At 63.3% G+C, this 16,572-nt stretch overlaps 2 protein-coding genes across 2 annotated transcripts; one reads left to right on the top strand and one right to left on the bottom strand.

Moving 5' to 3' along the window:
• Positions 1-152: 152 nt before the first annotated feature.
• On the bottom strand, positions 153-1,507 carry Q8F55_005166 (uncharacterized protein; the record flags this gene model as incomplete). Its single annotated transcript, XM_069353659.1, has 3 exons — positions 153-748; positions 790-976; positions 1,016-1,507. 3 exons carry the CDS (start codon positions 1,505-1,507, stop codon positions 153-155), a joined length of 1,275 nt encoding a protein of 424 aa, XP_069208301.1.
• An 8,880-nt stretch (positions 1,508-10,387) lies between these two features.
• SKS1_1 (Serine/threonine protein kinase) lies at positions 10,388-11,809 on the top strand (the record flags this gene model as incomplete). Its single annotated transcript, XM_069353658.1, has 2 exons — positions 10,388-10,735; positions 10,874-11,809. 2 exons carry the CDS (start codon positions 10,388-10,390, stop codon positions 11,807-11,809), a joined length of 1,284 nt encoding a protein of 427 aa, XP_069208300.1.
• Positions 11,810-16,572: the final 4,763 nt, after the last annotated feature.

Below are 16,572 nucleotides of genomic sequence, written 5' to 3'. Positions count from 1 at the left end.
TCATGTCGGCACCAACACATCGCGACGAGCGACGTACGCAAATGCATCGCATCGGCTCGGCGACAGACGCAGGAAGAAGTCCAGCATCATGCATCTATACACATACAACGCGCGTCTAGTCTATGAACCGGGGTCGCTCTCGGCCGATGCCTCTAAACGCCCCCCGCCTCAGCCAGCACCTTGGCAAAAACAGCATCCGCATCGTTATCGCTGACCCAGGAGATGTCGACATGGCGATGTACGTACGCCTCGATATCCTCCTCGGTGAGCACCTGGCCCTCGGTGTGCTTCTTGGCCTTGCGGAGGTCGTTAGCGGCCCGGAGGAGGCGGTTAACGTGGGCCAGTCGCGCCTTGTCGAACAGGTCGAACGCGAAGGCGAGGTCCGCCGCGCCGAGCCGCTGCCCGCGCGCCCTGGCCCGCTCCAGCGCAGCCTGCACCGCCAGGCCGAGCGTGTACGCGTCCTCGATCGCAAGCGTGCCGCCGGCCGCGAATGCGCCGCCGTGGCAGTGCCCCGCGTCGCCGAGGAGCACGCCTCGCCCGCCGCCGACCACGAGGCTGGGCAGCGCCGGGCCGTTGTAGTCTGGGAACACGCGCACCTCTGGCGCGACGCGCGTGAGCGCCGCGAGCGGGGGGTACCAGTGCGCGTAGAGCGCGGCGTAGTCGATGTCGGTGGTCGCGTCCCACTCGCGCGTGACGGACGGGATGAGGTGGTTGGGGAGGAAGGCGACGTGGGCGTACAGGCCGCGTTCTGGGAGTCGGGTTTAGATACAGAAGAGCGCGCCGACTCACTCAGCGGACTGGTGAAGAAGGCGCGGTCAGGCCCGAGCCAGTGGCACGACTCCTTTGGCAGGTCGACACCGTCTGTCCCCTCGAGGAGGCTCGCGTCGAATATCCCGCGCAGCGTGACCCCGTTGCCCGGGTCGATCTTGAAGTCGGGGTAGAAGGCCTTCCGGGTGGCCGAGTGGATGCCGTCGGCCTAGCTGTCAGCTCGCTCCTCCCCCATCCCCCAACCCACCCCAATCACCGCGTCGCCCTCCCACGTCGTGCCGTCGGCAAAGGTGACCCGCACGCCCTCCTCCCCGACGACCACCTCCTTCGCCCGTTTCCCGACCTGCACCGGCGCCTCAACGCGGGACAGGAGCAGCTGGTGTAGGTGCGCGCGCGCGAACCGCGCCATCTGGTGCCGCTCCTCCGGCAGCGGGTCCGGCAGCGGCGTGGGCTGCACCTCGCCCGTCTTCCAGTGTCTATGCGTCAGCGGCTGCGAGCCGTGGCGGTACGCGATCTCCTCTACGGCGTCGCCGAGCCCGAGCTTGTCGAGTGCGCGCAGGGCGCACGCCTGCAGGCCGATACTGGCGCCGACCTCGCGCAGCGCGCTCGCGCCGTCGAAGACCGAGATGTCAAGCGCCCCGAGCCGCTGCAGCGCGATGGCGGCCGTCGCGCCCGCGTACCCCGCGCCGAGGATGGCGATGCGCGCGCGCCGCTCCGTGTCGGCCTGGATGCCGACCATGGTGAGCACAGCGAGTGGGGGGATGAGCGAGGACGATGCATTCGGAGGGACTTGAGGCGACGTCGATGGCGATGGCGATGGCGATGGCGATATCTACGCGCAATCGTCGGGCCAGAGTGCGAAGCCGGACTTGGCCGAGCCGAGTGGCGGAGGCGGGTGGCGGCCGACAGCAGGTGGCGGCGGGCATGTCAGCGGCGGCGCCGGCGGTCTCCGTCGCTACCGCCATCGTTTGGATGCCATGGGGCAGGTGTTGAGAATGGCACCGTCTGGTACTCGGCATACGGGGTCGTAGCGAGCTCCGGTGCGCTCGCTACCGCATCGGCGCTGCACACCTCGCTGTCCACTCACGCCTGACTATCGCACCCATGCTCCGAGCAGCGGGCCGCCGTCCGTCATCGCTACCATCCCTCCTTCTAGCCACACCACCATGCACATCCACGCTGATGTCCACAACTCACCCACCACGCGTGCCCTGTGCGATTCACCACCGAGTACAACGACCTTCGTCTGGAGGAGTCGACTGGGGGCCAATCGTTCACTTCGCCACCTTGCTCTCGCCACTCTCCACCCGCCGCTTCCGGCTCCAAGATCGGTGACCTGTACATCAGACGCCCTTCCTAGACACCGAGGCCCACTCCGCCCACCGCTCGCCACCACCGCGCGGTCAGGGAAGCTCCCAAGTGCCCGCCGTGCCAGTTAGTTTACTCAATGCCCAATGTTGTAAACAGGCGGCGCGGGGGAACCAAGAGTGAATGGCGAATAGCCCTAGCAGTCACATGTCATGTCACCTGGCGTGCTCGGTGCTACGCGTCGTCGCCGACCGAGAGCACCGTAACATAGCCTTGACATGAGCAATTCACCCGCTCGGTCGACGGCGCGTCAGCTCGGTAGACCGTAGACGGCGCCCTTAGTGACTTTGATGTTCGGGCCCGGGTCCGGTCTACGCCCGCGACGCGTTCCACCACCCCCACCGCCTCGGACACGCCTGGTGGCACCTGAAGATCTGCAGCTAAACCTAGGCAGGGTGGTGGGCGAATAGGGGCTGAGTTACCGGTGCGTTTGACGCAGGTGCTAATGAAATCGGGGTGGTGGAGCGCGTTTGATTTCGGCGCGTAACGTTTCGTTAGTGCCGCAACATCGAGGTGGCGCATCCGACATGTCGCGACGATCTGCGTGCCGCCCCCATGTTCGCGAGGCGAGCGAGCTCGGTGGATGGATCGGGGGTGGTGGAGCGCGCAGGCACCTCGAATTAGAGCGGCCCCAGTTGGCTGCGCCGACATCACCGCCGTCGTCACAGGCCCGCGCCGCAGCTCGCAGCTCGGAGCACCGCCGTCGCCACATCCCACGGCGGGTGGAGCGGAATGTTCTATTTCGCGCCGTCGCCAGCGCCGAGGATAGCTCGCTGCGGGTGCACATGCGCTCGGATACAGTTTGGCGCTGGGGTCGACGACGACGCCGCGCAGCACCGATGGCGTCAAGGTAACCCACACTGCGCTTGGTGTGAGGCACATTGGTAGCTTGACAACGAAACGGTAGACGAGGCACTCCCCTGCCAGGCCAGTGCCAAGTGCCACGTCGAGGCACACCCCGCAGCTGCTCCAGTTTAACGTCTCCCCGTGCTCTATGCTATCGTCAAGGCCGAGTCTGTCGCATGCCAACATACAGATCAACCAGGGCCAGGGGGGAGATTGAGTTGGCAAGAACAAGGTGAATTGTGAATTGTGACGGCGGTGGGCATGCCGCGACCAAGCGAGCAACGGGATACCGAGTCAACCATCAAACAACCATGTTTCATCCCATGGGCCGCACGCGTCAAGGTGACATGAGCAAGCGACAGTTGGCTGGAGATGCACATGGCCGAGCCCGCCACGGGACTGTTGACATGTCGACCACTCCCGCGTACGTGTTGATCACCCCGCCGCCATGAGCATGTCGGCACGCGTGGGAGATTACCTCAGTGTGTTTCAGCATGCGACTTGATGCCACACGACTAGATGGCAACGGCCCGCTCGCTCGTCGAAAGCAGTCCCGTACCTATGCGCAGCGGCAGATGCATGCTCGCCACTGCCGCTCCCGCCTCCGCCAGCCAAGCACTCTGCATGGCGCGCTAGCGGCGCGTCGTGCCGAGGGTCGAGCCTCGAAGGCAGGCGCGTCTTCCCGCCGGCCCGGCCTGGGCATAGTCTGGAATGCACCCGTCGCTCTTTCTCGGTCGCTAACGCAGTGTATCTCGGCACGGCTGGGCATAACGCTCGTCTGTACTGCACTAGCCGATTGCTGGTGCGCACCATTACGTTGATTGTCTTCTTTTTCGACACTGGGCTCGTAGGCCTATTCAACACATGAAACAGAGCAGCCGTCTGCCACTCTGGGCACCTATGCCGAGAGCGTTCGGCACGGGAGGCGGCCGTGGCGGCAGTCTCTGCCACCCGTCGTGCACGACTGACTTGGTTGCCTGTGGCAGTCTGTCACACAGGCAGCGAGATCGATGCATGCGGATCGATGCGTCTGCCACTAAGTACCAAGCCGTAAAATTGTACAATGAATGCGTGCCAGGCCCACCCAGGCCCACCCGACTAGCACAAGGCCGCCCGCCCCCAGCCAAGTAGCCGTGCCAAGAATCACGACACCGGACACCCGGCTTCACACAAGCCCATATGCGTAAGAGCGGGGAGCGGCCATATTAATCACACAAAGTGATCTGCAAAAGGACTAGCCCACCGCCTATTGAAACGAGCTAAAGTGCAGTCACCGCCGGGGTTCGAGTTCGGTTGATGCGGCCAAATTAGCCTGGGGTGGCAGAGTCAGTGGGCGCTGGCAGGCTGGGAAGGACCGGCTGGCTGGGGTGCTATAAACTGGCGTGTGGCGGCAACAGTGCCTCGGCGGTTTAATGGCACGCCATGGCCACTAGCGCTTCCAGTGCCGCCTGCCGCCGCCTCCGTCGCAGTTAGTACAGTCAGCCGCCAGCCCAGATTAGCCTAAGCTCGTGCCGGGCCAGTGGCGAGTGCCGTCACGGCTGTTGCTGTCCGCGCTCGCGGAGCGCAAAGCAATGTTCTGTACAGCAGCGGCTGCAAGCCCGGTGCAGTGCACATAGCTTCGGTGCCCGATCCCCGCAGCCGTGGGCGAAGCAGACACCGGGACATGCCATGCACGCACTCCAACTGCTGCCGCGATCGCATGAATAGCAGTAGGATGAAACAGGCCAGCGAGGCGTACGACTTGCGACTGTGCGAACCGGAGCAGTCACGAGGAGTGGCAGCGCGGCGCGCAGCTGTGCTCGCTCGCCCGCGCGCATGCGTGTGCGACAACATTGCACAGCTAAACTTGTGCTGGCGGCGGCCAAATGACAGGCACAGGTTAATGACGCGGAAACGGACTTTGGGGACTCGGAAGCGACCCCCATCCGTGCCTTGTGCTCGAGGGATTCCTCTGCCGTCGTGCCCGCCAACCCCTGGCCTAGCATGCAGCATGCTTGCTTGGTGCTAACGAGCCCTTGCCAACCCTACCCATCGGAATGAGAGCCACTGCACGCTCCACCACCGCTGCCCACATTGTTAAATCTACGAGATGGGGGGTTGCGGGCAGGCGCGTGCCGTTCCCGTCGGCGCCAGTGCCCTGCACACTGCGCGTAGCTTTTACTGCCATGTCGCAGCCAGCGCCACCAACGCTACACTGGAACTGCGGCCTGAATTGAAGCATCCGCAGACAAAAACAATGGCAGTGCCTTCGGCACAGAAGGCTCAGGGGTAAGGCTTCCCGAGTGACATCCAGCGCGATCGCCGCACACGGGTGCTGGGTGGGGAGGGGTGGGGTGGCTGTGAGGCGTCGGCGGCTTGAGGAGAAAAAAAGGTTTGATGCCAAACACTTCGGCGCGTTCTTTGTTGACGGGCTAGGCGTCGTCCTAGTTGTTGACGACGACGACGACAAGCAAGCCGCTTCCGTTCCTGAGTAAGGCGTGAATGCATACAGTTCCATTCCCCTGCTCGGTGGCGGCGGGAGCGAAGGCCCACACAATGGCGTCCGGGGCTAGAACGACGCCACATGAAACTACATGCACGCCGTCGACTTGTCGTTGGACGACTGGCAAGCCATCGAGCCATTGCTGGGGCACTGAATGCACGCCGTGGCGGGCCCAGCAGCGCGACCCAAACCCCGAAAGCGTAAATCTCGCCCGACGCACAATGCATGTCTCTCAGACGCCGGTGTGGGGGCGGACCGAGGCGTGACGGCCTCCCCGTCCCCGCCGTGTGCGTGTGCATGTCACGGGGTTAGTAACCTGCTGGATGGTAGTGATGGAGACGCTGCCTAGAGTGATTCCTCGCCACTGCCGTTGCTGGGTTGCTGCATCCGGCCCCGCGTGTTCGCTGGACGGCCCGTACCATACTCTGCAACGTACACTGCTCCCAACTGACAGGACGGGTTGCGTCCTCGTGATCGTTGGGACTGAGCCAGAAGTGGCAGTGGCGTCCGTAAAGCATAAGTGCCCCTTGCAGTCGCGATGTGCGACGTGTCGCGGATGTTGTAAGGCGACTACGACGACACCTCGCAGCGAGTTGGCCAGTGTGCGCCCGCGGCGGGCGGAGCGAGCTATCCGCGCCTTTGTTGCCCGCGGCAGCTTCCCGGCGGGCCTGGCGGACCTGATCTCGCCCAGTGTGATACATCCATCAGTGACAGGGCAGGTGCCAACCCGATTACGCAACGCATTCGGGGCCGCGCTTGGTCCGCCCCCAACATGAGCCCGGCGTCGCCCCAAACAAAACGAAACATGTGCATGTGCACGGCGCTTGCTGTTTCCGGAGGAAGCAGAAGCAGTCGCCGCTGTCCCCGCGATCACTCGAAGGAAAGATGACACCGGGCTGCCAAGCCAGGGCCAGGGCGCGTGCCGCGCTCCACAACAACACGGAGACGAGCTGTGGGCGGAGAGGGTCTACTGAACCTTGTGTCTATCTGATGCTGTAAGGTTTACCACCCATTTTACAACCGATGACGGAGTGGGCTGCTCGCCATGGCGTAACAGAGTTTCAGGGGATGGACGCCCAGTGAGCTGGAAGGGGTGAGTTTAACGGTCGTGAGGGGTTGGGGAAGGACGTGTTTTGGGAATGGTGATCGGCGAGGCTCTGTATTGTTGTCTCCGATGGAGTCTGAATCCTAATGGGGCTCATGAGGATTAGGGCATGCTAGGGAGCTGGGGATCGTCGCGTAGGAGACGCGCGCGTCGACTCCACCGCGACGGACGTCGAAGCGATGTGGCGCGACGTGGTGCACGAGATATGCACGCTACAGGCCTGTCATAGCTACTGATACATGCAAGTCTTTCACAGTAACTTGTCTAGGCGGAAATAGTGCCGCCACATCTGCTGAAGCAGCACCTCCCATACTTCGGGGGCCAACTCGTAAGCATGCACCATCCCCACGAACGAGCCTCGAGCTCTGCGTCGCGTCCTCGGAGATCGACAATGTCGCTCCAGCCACGCGCTTCGAAATCGATAAAGCCGCGCTGCTCGAGCTCGAGCTCGTACTCGGCTCGGGGCTCGAGCTTGATCGCGTCGCGAATGTCGAGCTCGTTCGGTGCAGGGACTGCCGCGGCGGCGGCAGCGAGGCTGAGGAGGATGGCGAGACGCATTGCGTGCAGTGGTTGGGCTGAGCTCTTGTCTGTGAGGTCGTGAGGACGCCAGTAGCGAGCCGGTGAGCGAAACGACCGCCTTATATGACAGTGGGGCATCCTTTGCAGTCACATTATTCTCATCGACCATGCCGTTGCCATCGATGCTTAGTGTTTGCTCAACGTTGCGACGGGCAGCGGTGTGTTTTGGCCGCTGGAATGGCCGTTGGTGGACTGGGTGGGCCACATGATCTGGACTGGGTGGGCCACATGATCTGCGGAAGCTTGAGTGGGCCTGCAGACAAGGCAGCAAGGTTTGAAGCACCAGTCTGCCAGAGCCGTGGGGGGCATGACGTCGTGACACGAGAGCACCAGGGCGAGCTCGGGCCCTCGCCAAGCGACTAACCCCACGAGCACGGTGCGCGTCGGCGCCACCATGGAGTTAGAGAGAGCCGTCATCGGGGAGGAGGTGCCACTTGTCCCCTGCGTGGCGTAATGTGCCACTTGGGCGCGTCGCCACGTCGATCGGTCCTGCAGGCAGTGACATGCGCGAAATCAAGCGCGGGCGGGCGTCGCCATGGCGTTCGTTCAGCTGCTGCGCAGCGGCGCGTACGCGTTCGACCTAGAAGGCAAGCATCTCAACAACGAGGCCTGGAAGGTTGACTGGACCCGTGTTCTTTCCGTCGCCCGTGGCCCTTCGGCCCGTCCATCTGCCACTCGGCCGCACCTGCGCAGTCCACGGGCAAGGGGGCTTACGTCCTCGACAGCAATAGTCTCGAGGGGTTTACATCATGACGCGTCTACATGAACGACCAGAAGGCGTCGTACGGTAGTGCACACCCTGTCGGCATGCTGAGATTCGTTTCATCGGCCGCGGGCAGCAACATGCACAAAGGAGTCGGTCGGGTACGAGGCAGGCTGGGGCCAGACCTGGGCTAAAGTTCTGGTACGAGTGCTAGGCTGTGATTTGATGTAACGCACTAGTTGGACTAGGCCTTACGGTAACTTTGGCACCGCTAGCCTCGCACATGCACCCCCGGGCAAGACAGGCAGGCATGCGAGGGCTGCGAGGGTGGTGGGTAAAATCCCTGTAACGGGCAATTGGAGGTGGTGGTGTTCAAAGAGGGGTTTACCATACATTCCACAAGGCATGCATTCGGCCTTGTTGCGGTGGGCTGCGGGGAGCATTTCACAACTCTTTTGGCATGGTGCCGTTTATTTTTTTTCCAACCTTCTGCCGAGTGCCGAGGAGGAGCAGGGCAGGAGGGCAGGAGCGAGAGCAGCAAAGCCACAAGGGCAAGGGCGAGCAAGGTTGCCGTGATACTGTTTCGCCTGGGGCACGTTTAGAGTTGGGCAGATCGGCTGGCGAGCAGCGAAGCATTGTCGTCTCGATTGCCTCGTCGTATGGCACGCACACATTGGACGGGGCGAGTTTGTTGGGGACAGTTTGTGTCAGGCCAGGAGAGATTCAGGGTGGCGGTGGGTGGTGGCAGTGGCCACTTGGCGACTGGCATCCTCGCGGGTGGGAAACCGCGGGAGGGAGGCACAGCCGCGGCGGGGTAGAGTGGGCGTGACTTGCTCACTCGCGCAGGGCGGCATGCATTCGGTGACAGGGACGGGGGCGCAATAGAGCATGCGGCAACGGCAGGCGGCGGCCGGGTTTGGAGCCCACAGGGATCCTATGGATGGCCGCTCTCGTACACCGGTCGTATAGCGCGCATGTTTCTCAGGTGTGGGGATCCGAGGCACATGCTACTTGAAACGCCCACATGCTGTATCGGGCAAGACGAGAGTGCCGCAGAGTTCTTTATTCATCAGCCCACTCAAGGGCCGGGGCACGCCAGCAGAGGGAGGCGAGCCGAGCCGCTGCACGAGGCTAGTTGACGTATCCTCCTGGCCTCTGTCCGTCGGTCGGCCGCGGCACCTCCCCCCTCCTCCAGGCCAAGATACCAAGGCGGCCGTTGTGGGGACGACTACTGTGCCTTGCCTGCTGGGCCTTGCCCTCGCCCTCGCCTCCCCCCCTGCCCTGGTCCTCGACCTTGCCTTGGGCACGCACACGACGCACGTACGCACATGCTTGCACTCGCCGTCGATGGGCGACGCACGCACTCGCCGGCAGGCAGACGCACGCACGCACGACGACGAACGACCGACCGACCGACCGACCAGCGCACGGCACGGGCACGGCACGGCACCAAGAGCAAGACCACGGCACAGCACGGCCGCGCACACGCAGCACACGCACAGCACCAACGAACGCACATGCTTCAAACTCTCGCAACGCACAGTCCGCTTCCCGCCCCGGAGCATGACGATCGATCTAGGCTCAGAGCCATGCGGCTGTCTTGCCTTGGCCCGAACGGCCACACGCCTGCTTGCCCCATCAACGTAAGCGTTGCCCTTGGCTTGCCTTGCCATAGGAAAAAAAAGAATGCGACACGTCTTGCCGCAGGCGATGACGCCGGCGTTGCCTTGCCTTGCCCTCGCAGCCACCGCCACCATGCATGCTTGCTTGCGCTTGTGCTTGCCGCTTGCCCCCGCCCGCCCGCCTGCCTAGGCTCCGTGCCGCTGCCATCTGGCTCGTTTCCCGTAACTTGACCCCCTGCCCTGTTCGTGTCGGGACCAACCCACCCTATTCTGCCCACAACGGAACAGAGTGCTGCGGCTGAGCAGAGGGTTGTGGCCCTGCCCTTGGTCCTGCCCCTGCCCCGCCCAAGCCTTGGTTTCTCCAGGGACCTTGCACTGCACGTAGGCTGGCCGGCCCAGCCAGCCAACCCAACCTTGGAACAGATGCCCAAGGTCCAAGCCGCCTGCACTATGTCACAGGACAAGGCAAAAATGGACCTGACCAGAATATGCACGTCGCGCGCCAGTTCCCCGCCATCTCTTTACCTTCATTTCCTTGAAACCTCCTGGCCCACTCCCTCCTCCCTTCCTTCATCAAACCCGACTCGTCGTCTCGATTCATCTCCATTTCCCCCCTCCTCCTTCGTCTTGACGTCCCAAGACGATTCATTTTCCTCTCTCATCTTCATTGTCCATATAGATTTTCGTTTCCTCATTTTAATACCCAGTCGCGCGCCACCTCGTCGCCGCTGCCCAAAGCCTCTTTACGAAGCCCCCCCGCCAACACGTCTTGTCGCCGCCGCCAGCCTGCCACATCACACCTGGGTTGTCACCACTTGCAACAACCTTTCAACAACAAACGCCCACGACACAACAACGGGCTTACACATCCCCCACCGCCGCCGCCACCAAACCCCATTTACGAAATTTACATCATGACCGTCTCGTCGTGCTCGACCCACCCCCACCCTCGCTTCATTGACAATGGTTACGTCCAACTCGTGTCCGTGATCGGCAACGGCGCGTACGGCGTCGTCTTCTATGCCCTCGACTACCGCTATGGCAGGCCCATCAAGCGCGCTGTCAAGCAGCTCCGCCGTCACGGCATCGACGACAGGCAACGCCGCTTCCAGCTCCGCGAGATTGCCCTTCACCGCCGCGCGTCGAGGCATCCGTCCATCATCAACATGGACCGCCTCATCGAGGAGCCAGAGGCCGTCTACGTCGTCATGGACTATGGGGACGAGGGCGACCTCTTCGCCATGATCACCGAAAAGCAGCGGGTGAGTACTTGTTTCATCGCATTATTGAGGCACAGTGCCAAGTTTGGCACTGCCTGCCTCTTCCCACCACCCCACACTCCCCCACTTCCACTTCCCACTTTGCCACCAACGTCGACTGGCGCTAATAATACTTCCCAGTACGCGGGCGACAACGACCTCATTCGTTCCGTGTTCCTGCAGATTCTCGACGGCGTCGACTGGCTCCACCAGCTCGGCATCGCACACCGCGACGTCAAGCCCGAGAACATTGTGTGCTCGGCAGACGGGACGCGCGTCCGCATCGTCGACTTTGGTCTTGCCACGTCCGAACCCACGTCGACAGAGTTTGGCTGCGGTTCGACATTCTACATTGCTCCGGAATGCCTCGGCGAGTGGCACTCGACGGCCGGCTCGTATCCCACGCGCACGGCCGACGTCTGGTCGCTCGGTGTCATCCTCGTAAACCTCGTCTGTGGTCGCAACCCATGGCGCTGCGCGTCACCCACCGACGAGTCGTTTGCCGCCTTCCTCCAGGACCCGGCATTCCTCCGCCGCATCCTCCCTATCTCGACCGGGTGCCTCGACATCCTCACCCAAATCTTCACCCTCGAGCCCGAGCACCGCATCAGCCTCGACCGCCTCCGTCACCTCATTTACGAGCTCGACTCGTTCACCGACGACGCTGCCACCCGCGCCGCTGCCGTCAAGCCTCCCCCCGTCCCTCCCCCCGTTTACGTCCCCACCGCTCCCATCGACGCCACCTACTACGACTCTCCCGTGTCCGACGACGCCGAGCCCGTGTTCTCGTTTGACGACCCCGAGCTCGACACTGAGCTTCCCCCGTCCCTCCGCGCAGACTCTGGCTCGCTCTCGCCCAACCCCTTGCGGTCATCGGGCTCGACCTCGTCCACGGAAGAACGCTTCCCCGCGACCCCGCGCCTCGGCTACTCTGGTGACCACTCGCACCTCGTCGCGCCTACGCCGCGCGTTGCCTCGGTCTCGTCCCTCACGGCTCCCATGTTTGAGGCTCTCGGCCAGCGCAAGTCGCCACGCTTCTCCCCCGCGCCCTTTGCCACGCCCGCAATGTTCATGTAACGTCTGAGACGTCAACACCATCAACTGAATTTTCCATTGCTGTGTTATTATTTCGGTCTTTCAGTTCAACCCCCAGCATCAACATCTATCTACATCGGCACTTAAAAACCCCCATTTTCCCTCTCCTTTTAGTTAGTTGTAGGATTACCACCTCGTCATGTCATCACACGAGGCGGTTGTAGCTAGATACATTGAGAATAGTATGCATGTACCATGGTAGAGTGAGCTTGAACTGTTGCAGCAGCTGTCCATCGAGTGCCGCGGTTGTGTCGCCGGTTGAGTCGTAGTGTCCGGTGTCCCGAGCTATCTCGCTCCGATACCGATACCCGTGTCGTCCCGACTCGTCGTCGCGTGTCTCTTCCAGACGCGCCGGTCGCGATCAATATTAACGAGTCGTACGCCGCGTCGTTATCGCCACACCCAAGGTGACTTACTGGTGCAAAGGCTAGACGTCGCACAAACAGCTTACGTGGCAGGTCTGGCCTCTGTTTGCCACGCCACAGGGCCACGCGTCTGTGTTGTGCGACACCCTGGCCGCCTGGTCACCAGGGGACGAGGCGTAGACGCGCCGACCACGTCGACAGCGCGAGGCGGGCCCGGCGCGAAGCCGGCCTCGACGCGACCAGAGTCATGGCGGGCGTCGGCGTCGATGCAGGAGTCGCTGCCACCGGCGTCGCTGCCATCCATCGTCGGTCTCCAGGCCCTCGTGTGGGGCCACACCGTGCGTACCCCACAGTGTGATGCGTACCCCCACATAGTGTTCCTCCTCCCCCCAAGCCAAGACGACCCGCATGCATCCAGACGCCCGTCGCACGCTGCTCGCAGAACCGTGCAAAGGCGGGCGGAGCTTGGCTGACGACGTCTAACGCCGCTGTACCCCCCAAAGGCAAAAGCAAGCCTTGACCCACACTGAACCCACACACCCCACCCACCACGCCCCACCTCGGCATCCTCCGGCGCAGCAGCTAGCCGCCGCCCACAGCCGGCGGTGTGAGAATGCGTCAGAAAACGTCTAGAGCAGCCGCGAGGAACCGCCAGCACAGCACACGCTGGCCAACCCAAACCCAAATGCATTCCAGAGTACGTGCACCACCAACGACATGTACGTGTGTGTGCCGTGCTGCCTGCCGTGCTGCCAAGGGGAGCCGTGTCATGCCGGCTCTTGCTTCTGGGGCCTGGGAGGGCCGGACCTGCAGCGACAACGACGACGAGCATGCAGCTGATTGTACTCGACCGCAGAGGTTAGATCCAAGCTCGGTCGGCGGGTGGCGCCTCGGTCGGCATGCAGCCTCGAGCCCGGCAGCGATTGTCATGCGCTCTGCAGTCGCCGGTGACATGATCGGCCCAACCTGCTGCAGGCACGGGCTGGGAGCCTCCCACGCTGGTCGCTTCTGGGTCGGCGAGGCACCCTTCTCGAAGGGCGTCAGGTGACGGTGGAGCCTGAGCCTGGCGACGGAGATGCATGCCGCCGAAGCGATGCCGGGGGCGAGCAGCGAGACGGATCGATCGAATCGAGATACGATTCCCGCGGCCTCCCCCCCTCGCTCGGTTCATCGGCGGCTCGGTGCCGCGGCGTCGTCACCTGCGAGCGGAGCATTCCGTAAGCCCACGCCGGAGATCTAGGCGGGGCTCGCGGAGCGTCACGGGACGCACGGAGGGCAGTACCGCGGTTTGGTCGGCGGCGTACCCCGTCACCCAGCGGCATGCGTGGCGGTGGAGCGGTCCTTGAATTAGGAAGGGGCCCTCATTCAGCTTGATCTGGGGTGGTGGGGGGTGGCGCCGAGGCCGACGACTCCGCGGATGCGCCGTTCCGCGCACCCCAGGAGCGGCGAGTGTGCCCGCGAGGCCGTGAAGCGGCGGGGTACGCAACCTCGAGCGGGAGGAACGCCAGACGTAAGCCGCCCGTGGGGCCGTGGCGGTGGCAGTGGCAGAGGCGGCGCACGTTTCCGTCTTCCCACCTCGCATGGCGGCTGCTTTTCGTCGTGTGTGCGTGCCTACAGTCATCAGCGTGCCGATCCACACTGTGCCACACGACAGCCCACGCCGGCCCACATGCCGGGTGTTGCTTGGGCATTGGGAGTGTGTGGCTTGGGCATTGGGAGCGTCGATGCCACTGCCACACGACAGCCCACCGCATGACGGGTGTTGCTTGGACATGGTGTCGATGCCACTGTGCCACACGACAGCAGCGCCAGCCCACACCCACGCCAGCCCACATCGGGTGTTGCTTGGACACTTGTGCTCGCATTGAAACGGCCACATTCCGCTGCGTCGGGTGAAGCCGTTTGGCCAGGATGGGCCGGGTGCAGGCAGCAGGGGATGGTGTGTTTCACTGCGCGCCAACCAAAGGCCGTGCAGCGGCCTCGACGCGTCTGACTTTGGGCGTGGGTTTGGGCTGGCGCGGGGGCGTGTGGATCGACAGAACGGGACGAGGACGAGGACAAGGAGCAGCATCGCATGCCCGGCTGCGGCGATCACGTCGCCTGTGTGCCCATGCGATGTCTCGGCGCCGCCCGGTGGGCAGCGGGGGTTGACGCGGCGAGGGACGCGCGACATGGCCCGCGGGCTGTCTCACTCGGCGTGGTTGCTTCTGCCGGGACGACGACGACGACGCGACGACGAGAAGACACGGGCCGACAGGCAACGGCGAGAACAAGCCACGCGCCACAGACGCCACCGTCGTCGGCGCTGGCGTCGGACTGGCGCGCTTCCCGACCGGCGGGCCCATTAGCCGTCTGCCGCCGACTCGCCAAAGCCATCGGAAGCAGGCGAGTGGCTTGCCGGGAGGGCTTGTGAGGGAAACGGACCGGCTGGCGGGGACGGCGGGGGCCGTACCGCTCCTCTTCGCCGTCGCCGCCCTCCTCGGCCCCGCTGTCGTCGTCGTCGTCGCCACCGTCGCGTTGGCCGAACAGCGACTCGCCGTGCTCCCTCTGCACGCGCAGTGTCCCAACCAGCAGGCGGACAATGACTAGTTCAGGGACGCGCACGGACGCGTCTCTAGGCAAAATGGCCCACCTTGATTTCCCTTGATTCATCATCATCCATCCATTGGGTCGCCGACGCCACTGGCGCGCTGGCGGCGACGAGGCGAGGCGACTAGGCGACAACAGCGACTAGGTTTCGAGCTTGGGCTTGCTTGGGCTTTGCTTGCTCGTGCCCGCGCGTCTGGCGGCGGATGTGAATTGCGGCCAGGTGGGGCAGGCACCAGCGCGAGCGAGGTGCATCCAGTGCTAGGCTGACATAAACTCAGAGTTGCACTCCTCTTCTCCTGCCCACCCTGGGTCATGGATGAAACAGTCGGCAGCAGACGAGAGGCCCCACGGCAGCGCTAAATGGGCTCTCAGGGCCTGACCCAAGAGCGCTAAGAGGATCATCACGGGCAGACGACGCCTGCTGCTCCTCCCCCCGTCCACGTCCTCTGCTCTCCTGCCCAAGCCTCCTGCCGCCTGTGCCGCCTCTCAGGGTCTCATGACGCTGAATGCGACCTTCTTGTGCTTCTGACCCTGCCGTGTTTTGTCTTTTTCCTGAGTCTGTTGCCTGTGCCGTGCCGCTGAGACCTTGTTGCCACTGGCTGGCCGGCCGCGCCCTGCCGCCTTTGCCCTCTGTCTTTGTCCTGACCCAGACCCGAGCTTGAATCAACCTTACCTGCTGCTCAAGTGCCTTGCGCTGCTCCTCCCTGCTGCCTGCCGCGCTGCCGCTCGCGACACTGAGAGAGACATGAGAGCCATGTACACCAGACTGACTGACTCTGCCGCGGATAGCGAGTAGGACTCGCAGCTGCAGCCACCACGAGCGAGCACCACGAGCCAGCACCACCATCCCCGTCGTCACCAAGGTAATGTTGACAACGACCATCTCCCATCTCCAACCTACCTCCCATTCCACCCCCAACTCTATCTCGCTCCCCATCACTCGGGGCAGATTCGGCCAGGCTTAAGCTTGCTTGTCATTTCGACGACGCGACAGAGCTTACAACGACTTAAGCTCGACCCGCTTCGTTCCCGCCAGCCACGGCGTGAATGGATGCTATCCGTACCCTGGCCCCACCATCTTGGACGACAATCTCGACAACAGCAACGACAACAACTGCGTGACAACATCAACAAATTCTCGAGGACATCGAAGCAGCGGCCGCAGTCACGACAACTACCAACCTTCCCCAAGCCGACGCGCACTAAAGGGCATCCAGCAGCAGCACCAGCCCCCCAGCAAGCACCACCAGCCCGCCCGCAATCGACGTCTGCCCGCCAACCACTTCCGCGTCATCTCAATCCTCGGGCCGCTCCATCCAACGCGTTTTTTCAGACGTCTCGGTGGTAGCAATCTAGCCAGTCTTGGTGACAGCGCCAAGGCGGACTATCATCGTGCGTGTCTGAATCGGGTGATCGCCGCCATGGATGTGCATGGATGGCATGGTGGATGGGTTGATGCCCATTCACTCGCCAGATGGCGCACGTTTGGCCACCGGCCGAACGACGTCGACAAGGCCGACGACGACGACGACGACGCTGTACGCTGACACACCCCCTCCTTTACAGTCCTCCTTTTGTTGACAACCCGTTGATTCATCCACTACATCCGTCTGATACAGCGCCGCTGCGGCCGTCGGCACCATGGCACCGCACCCGTTCCATCGGCCTGGAACGAGCGCATCGATATACAGCCAGGAGAGTGCAAACGCCAGTGGCAAGCTCAGCACACACATGGCCACCGACATCGACGGACGCGTACCTCCTTTACCAAGTGGCCAGCACGCTCCTGCG

Source organism: Vanrija albida (genome assembly GCF_041260175.1).
Source record: "Vanrija albida strain AlHP1 chromosome Unknown contig_4, whole genome shotgun sequence".
Taxonomy (NCBI): Eukaryota; Fungi; Basidiomycota; class Tremellomycetes; order Trichosporonales; family Trichosporonaceae; genus Vanrija; species Vanrija albida.
The sequence above is the reverse complement of the archived record's forward strand: the minus strand, read 5'-3'. Positions and strand labels throughout refer to the sequence as shown.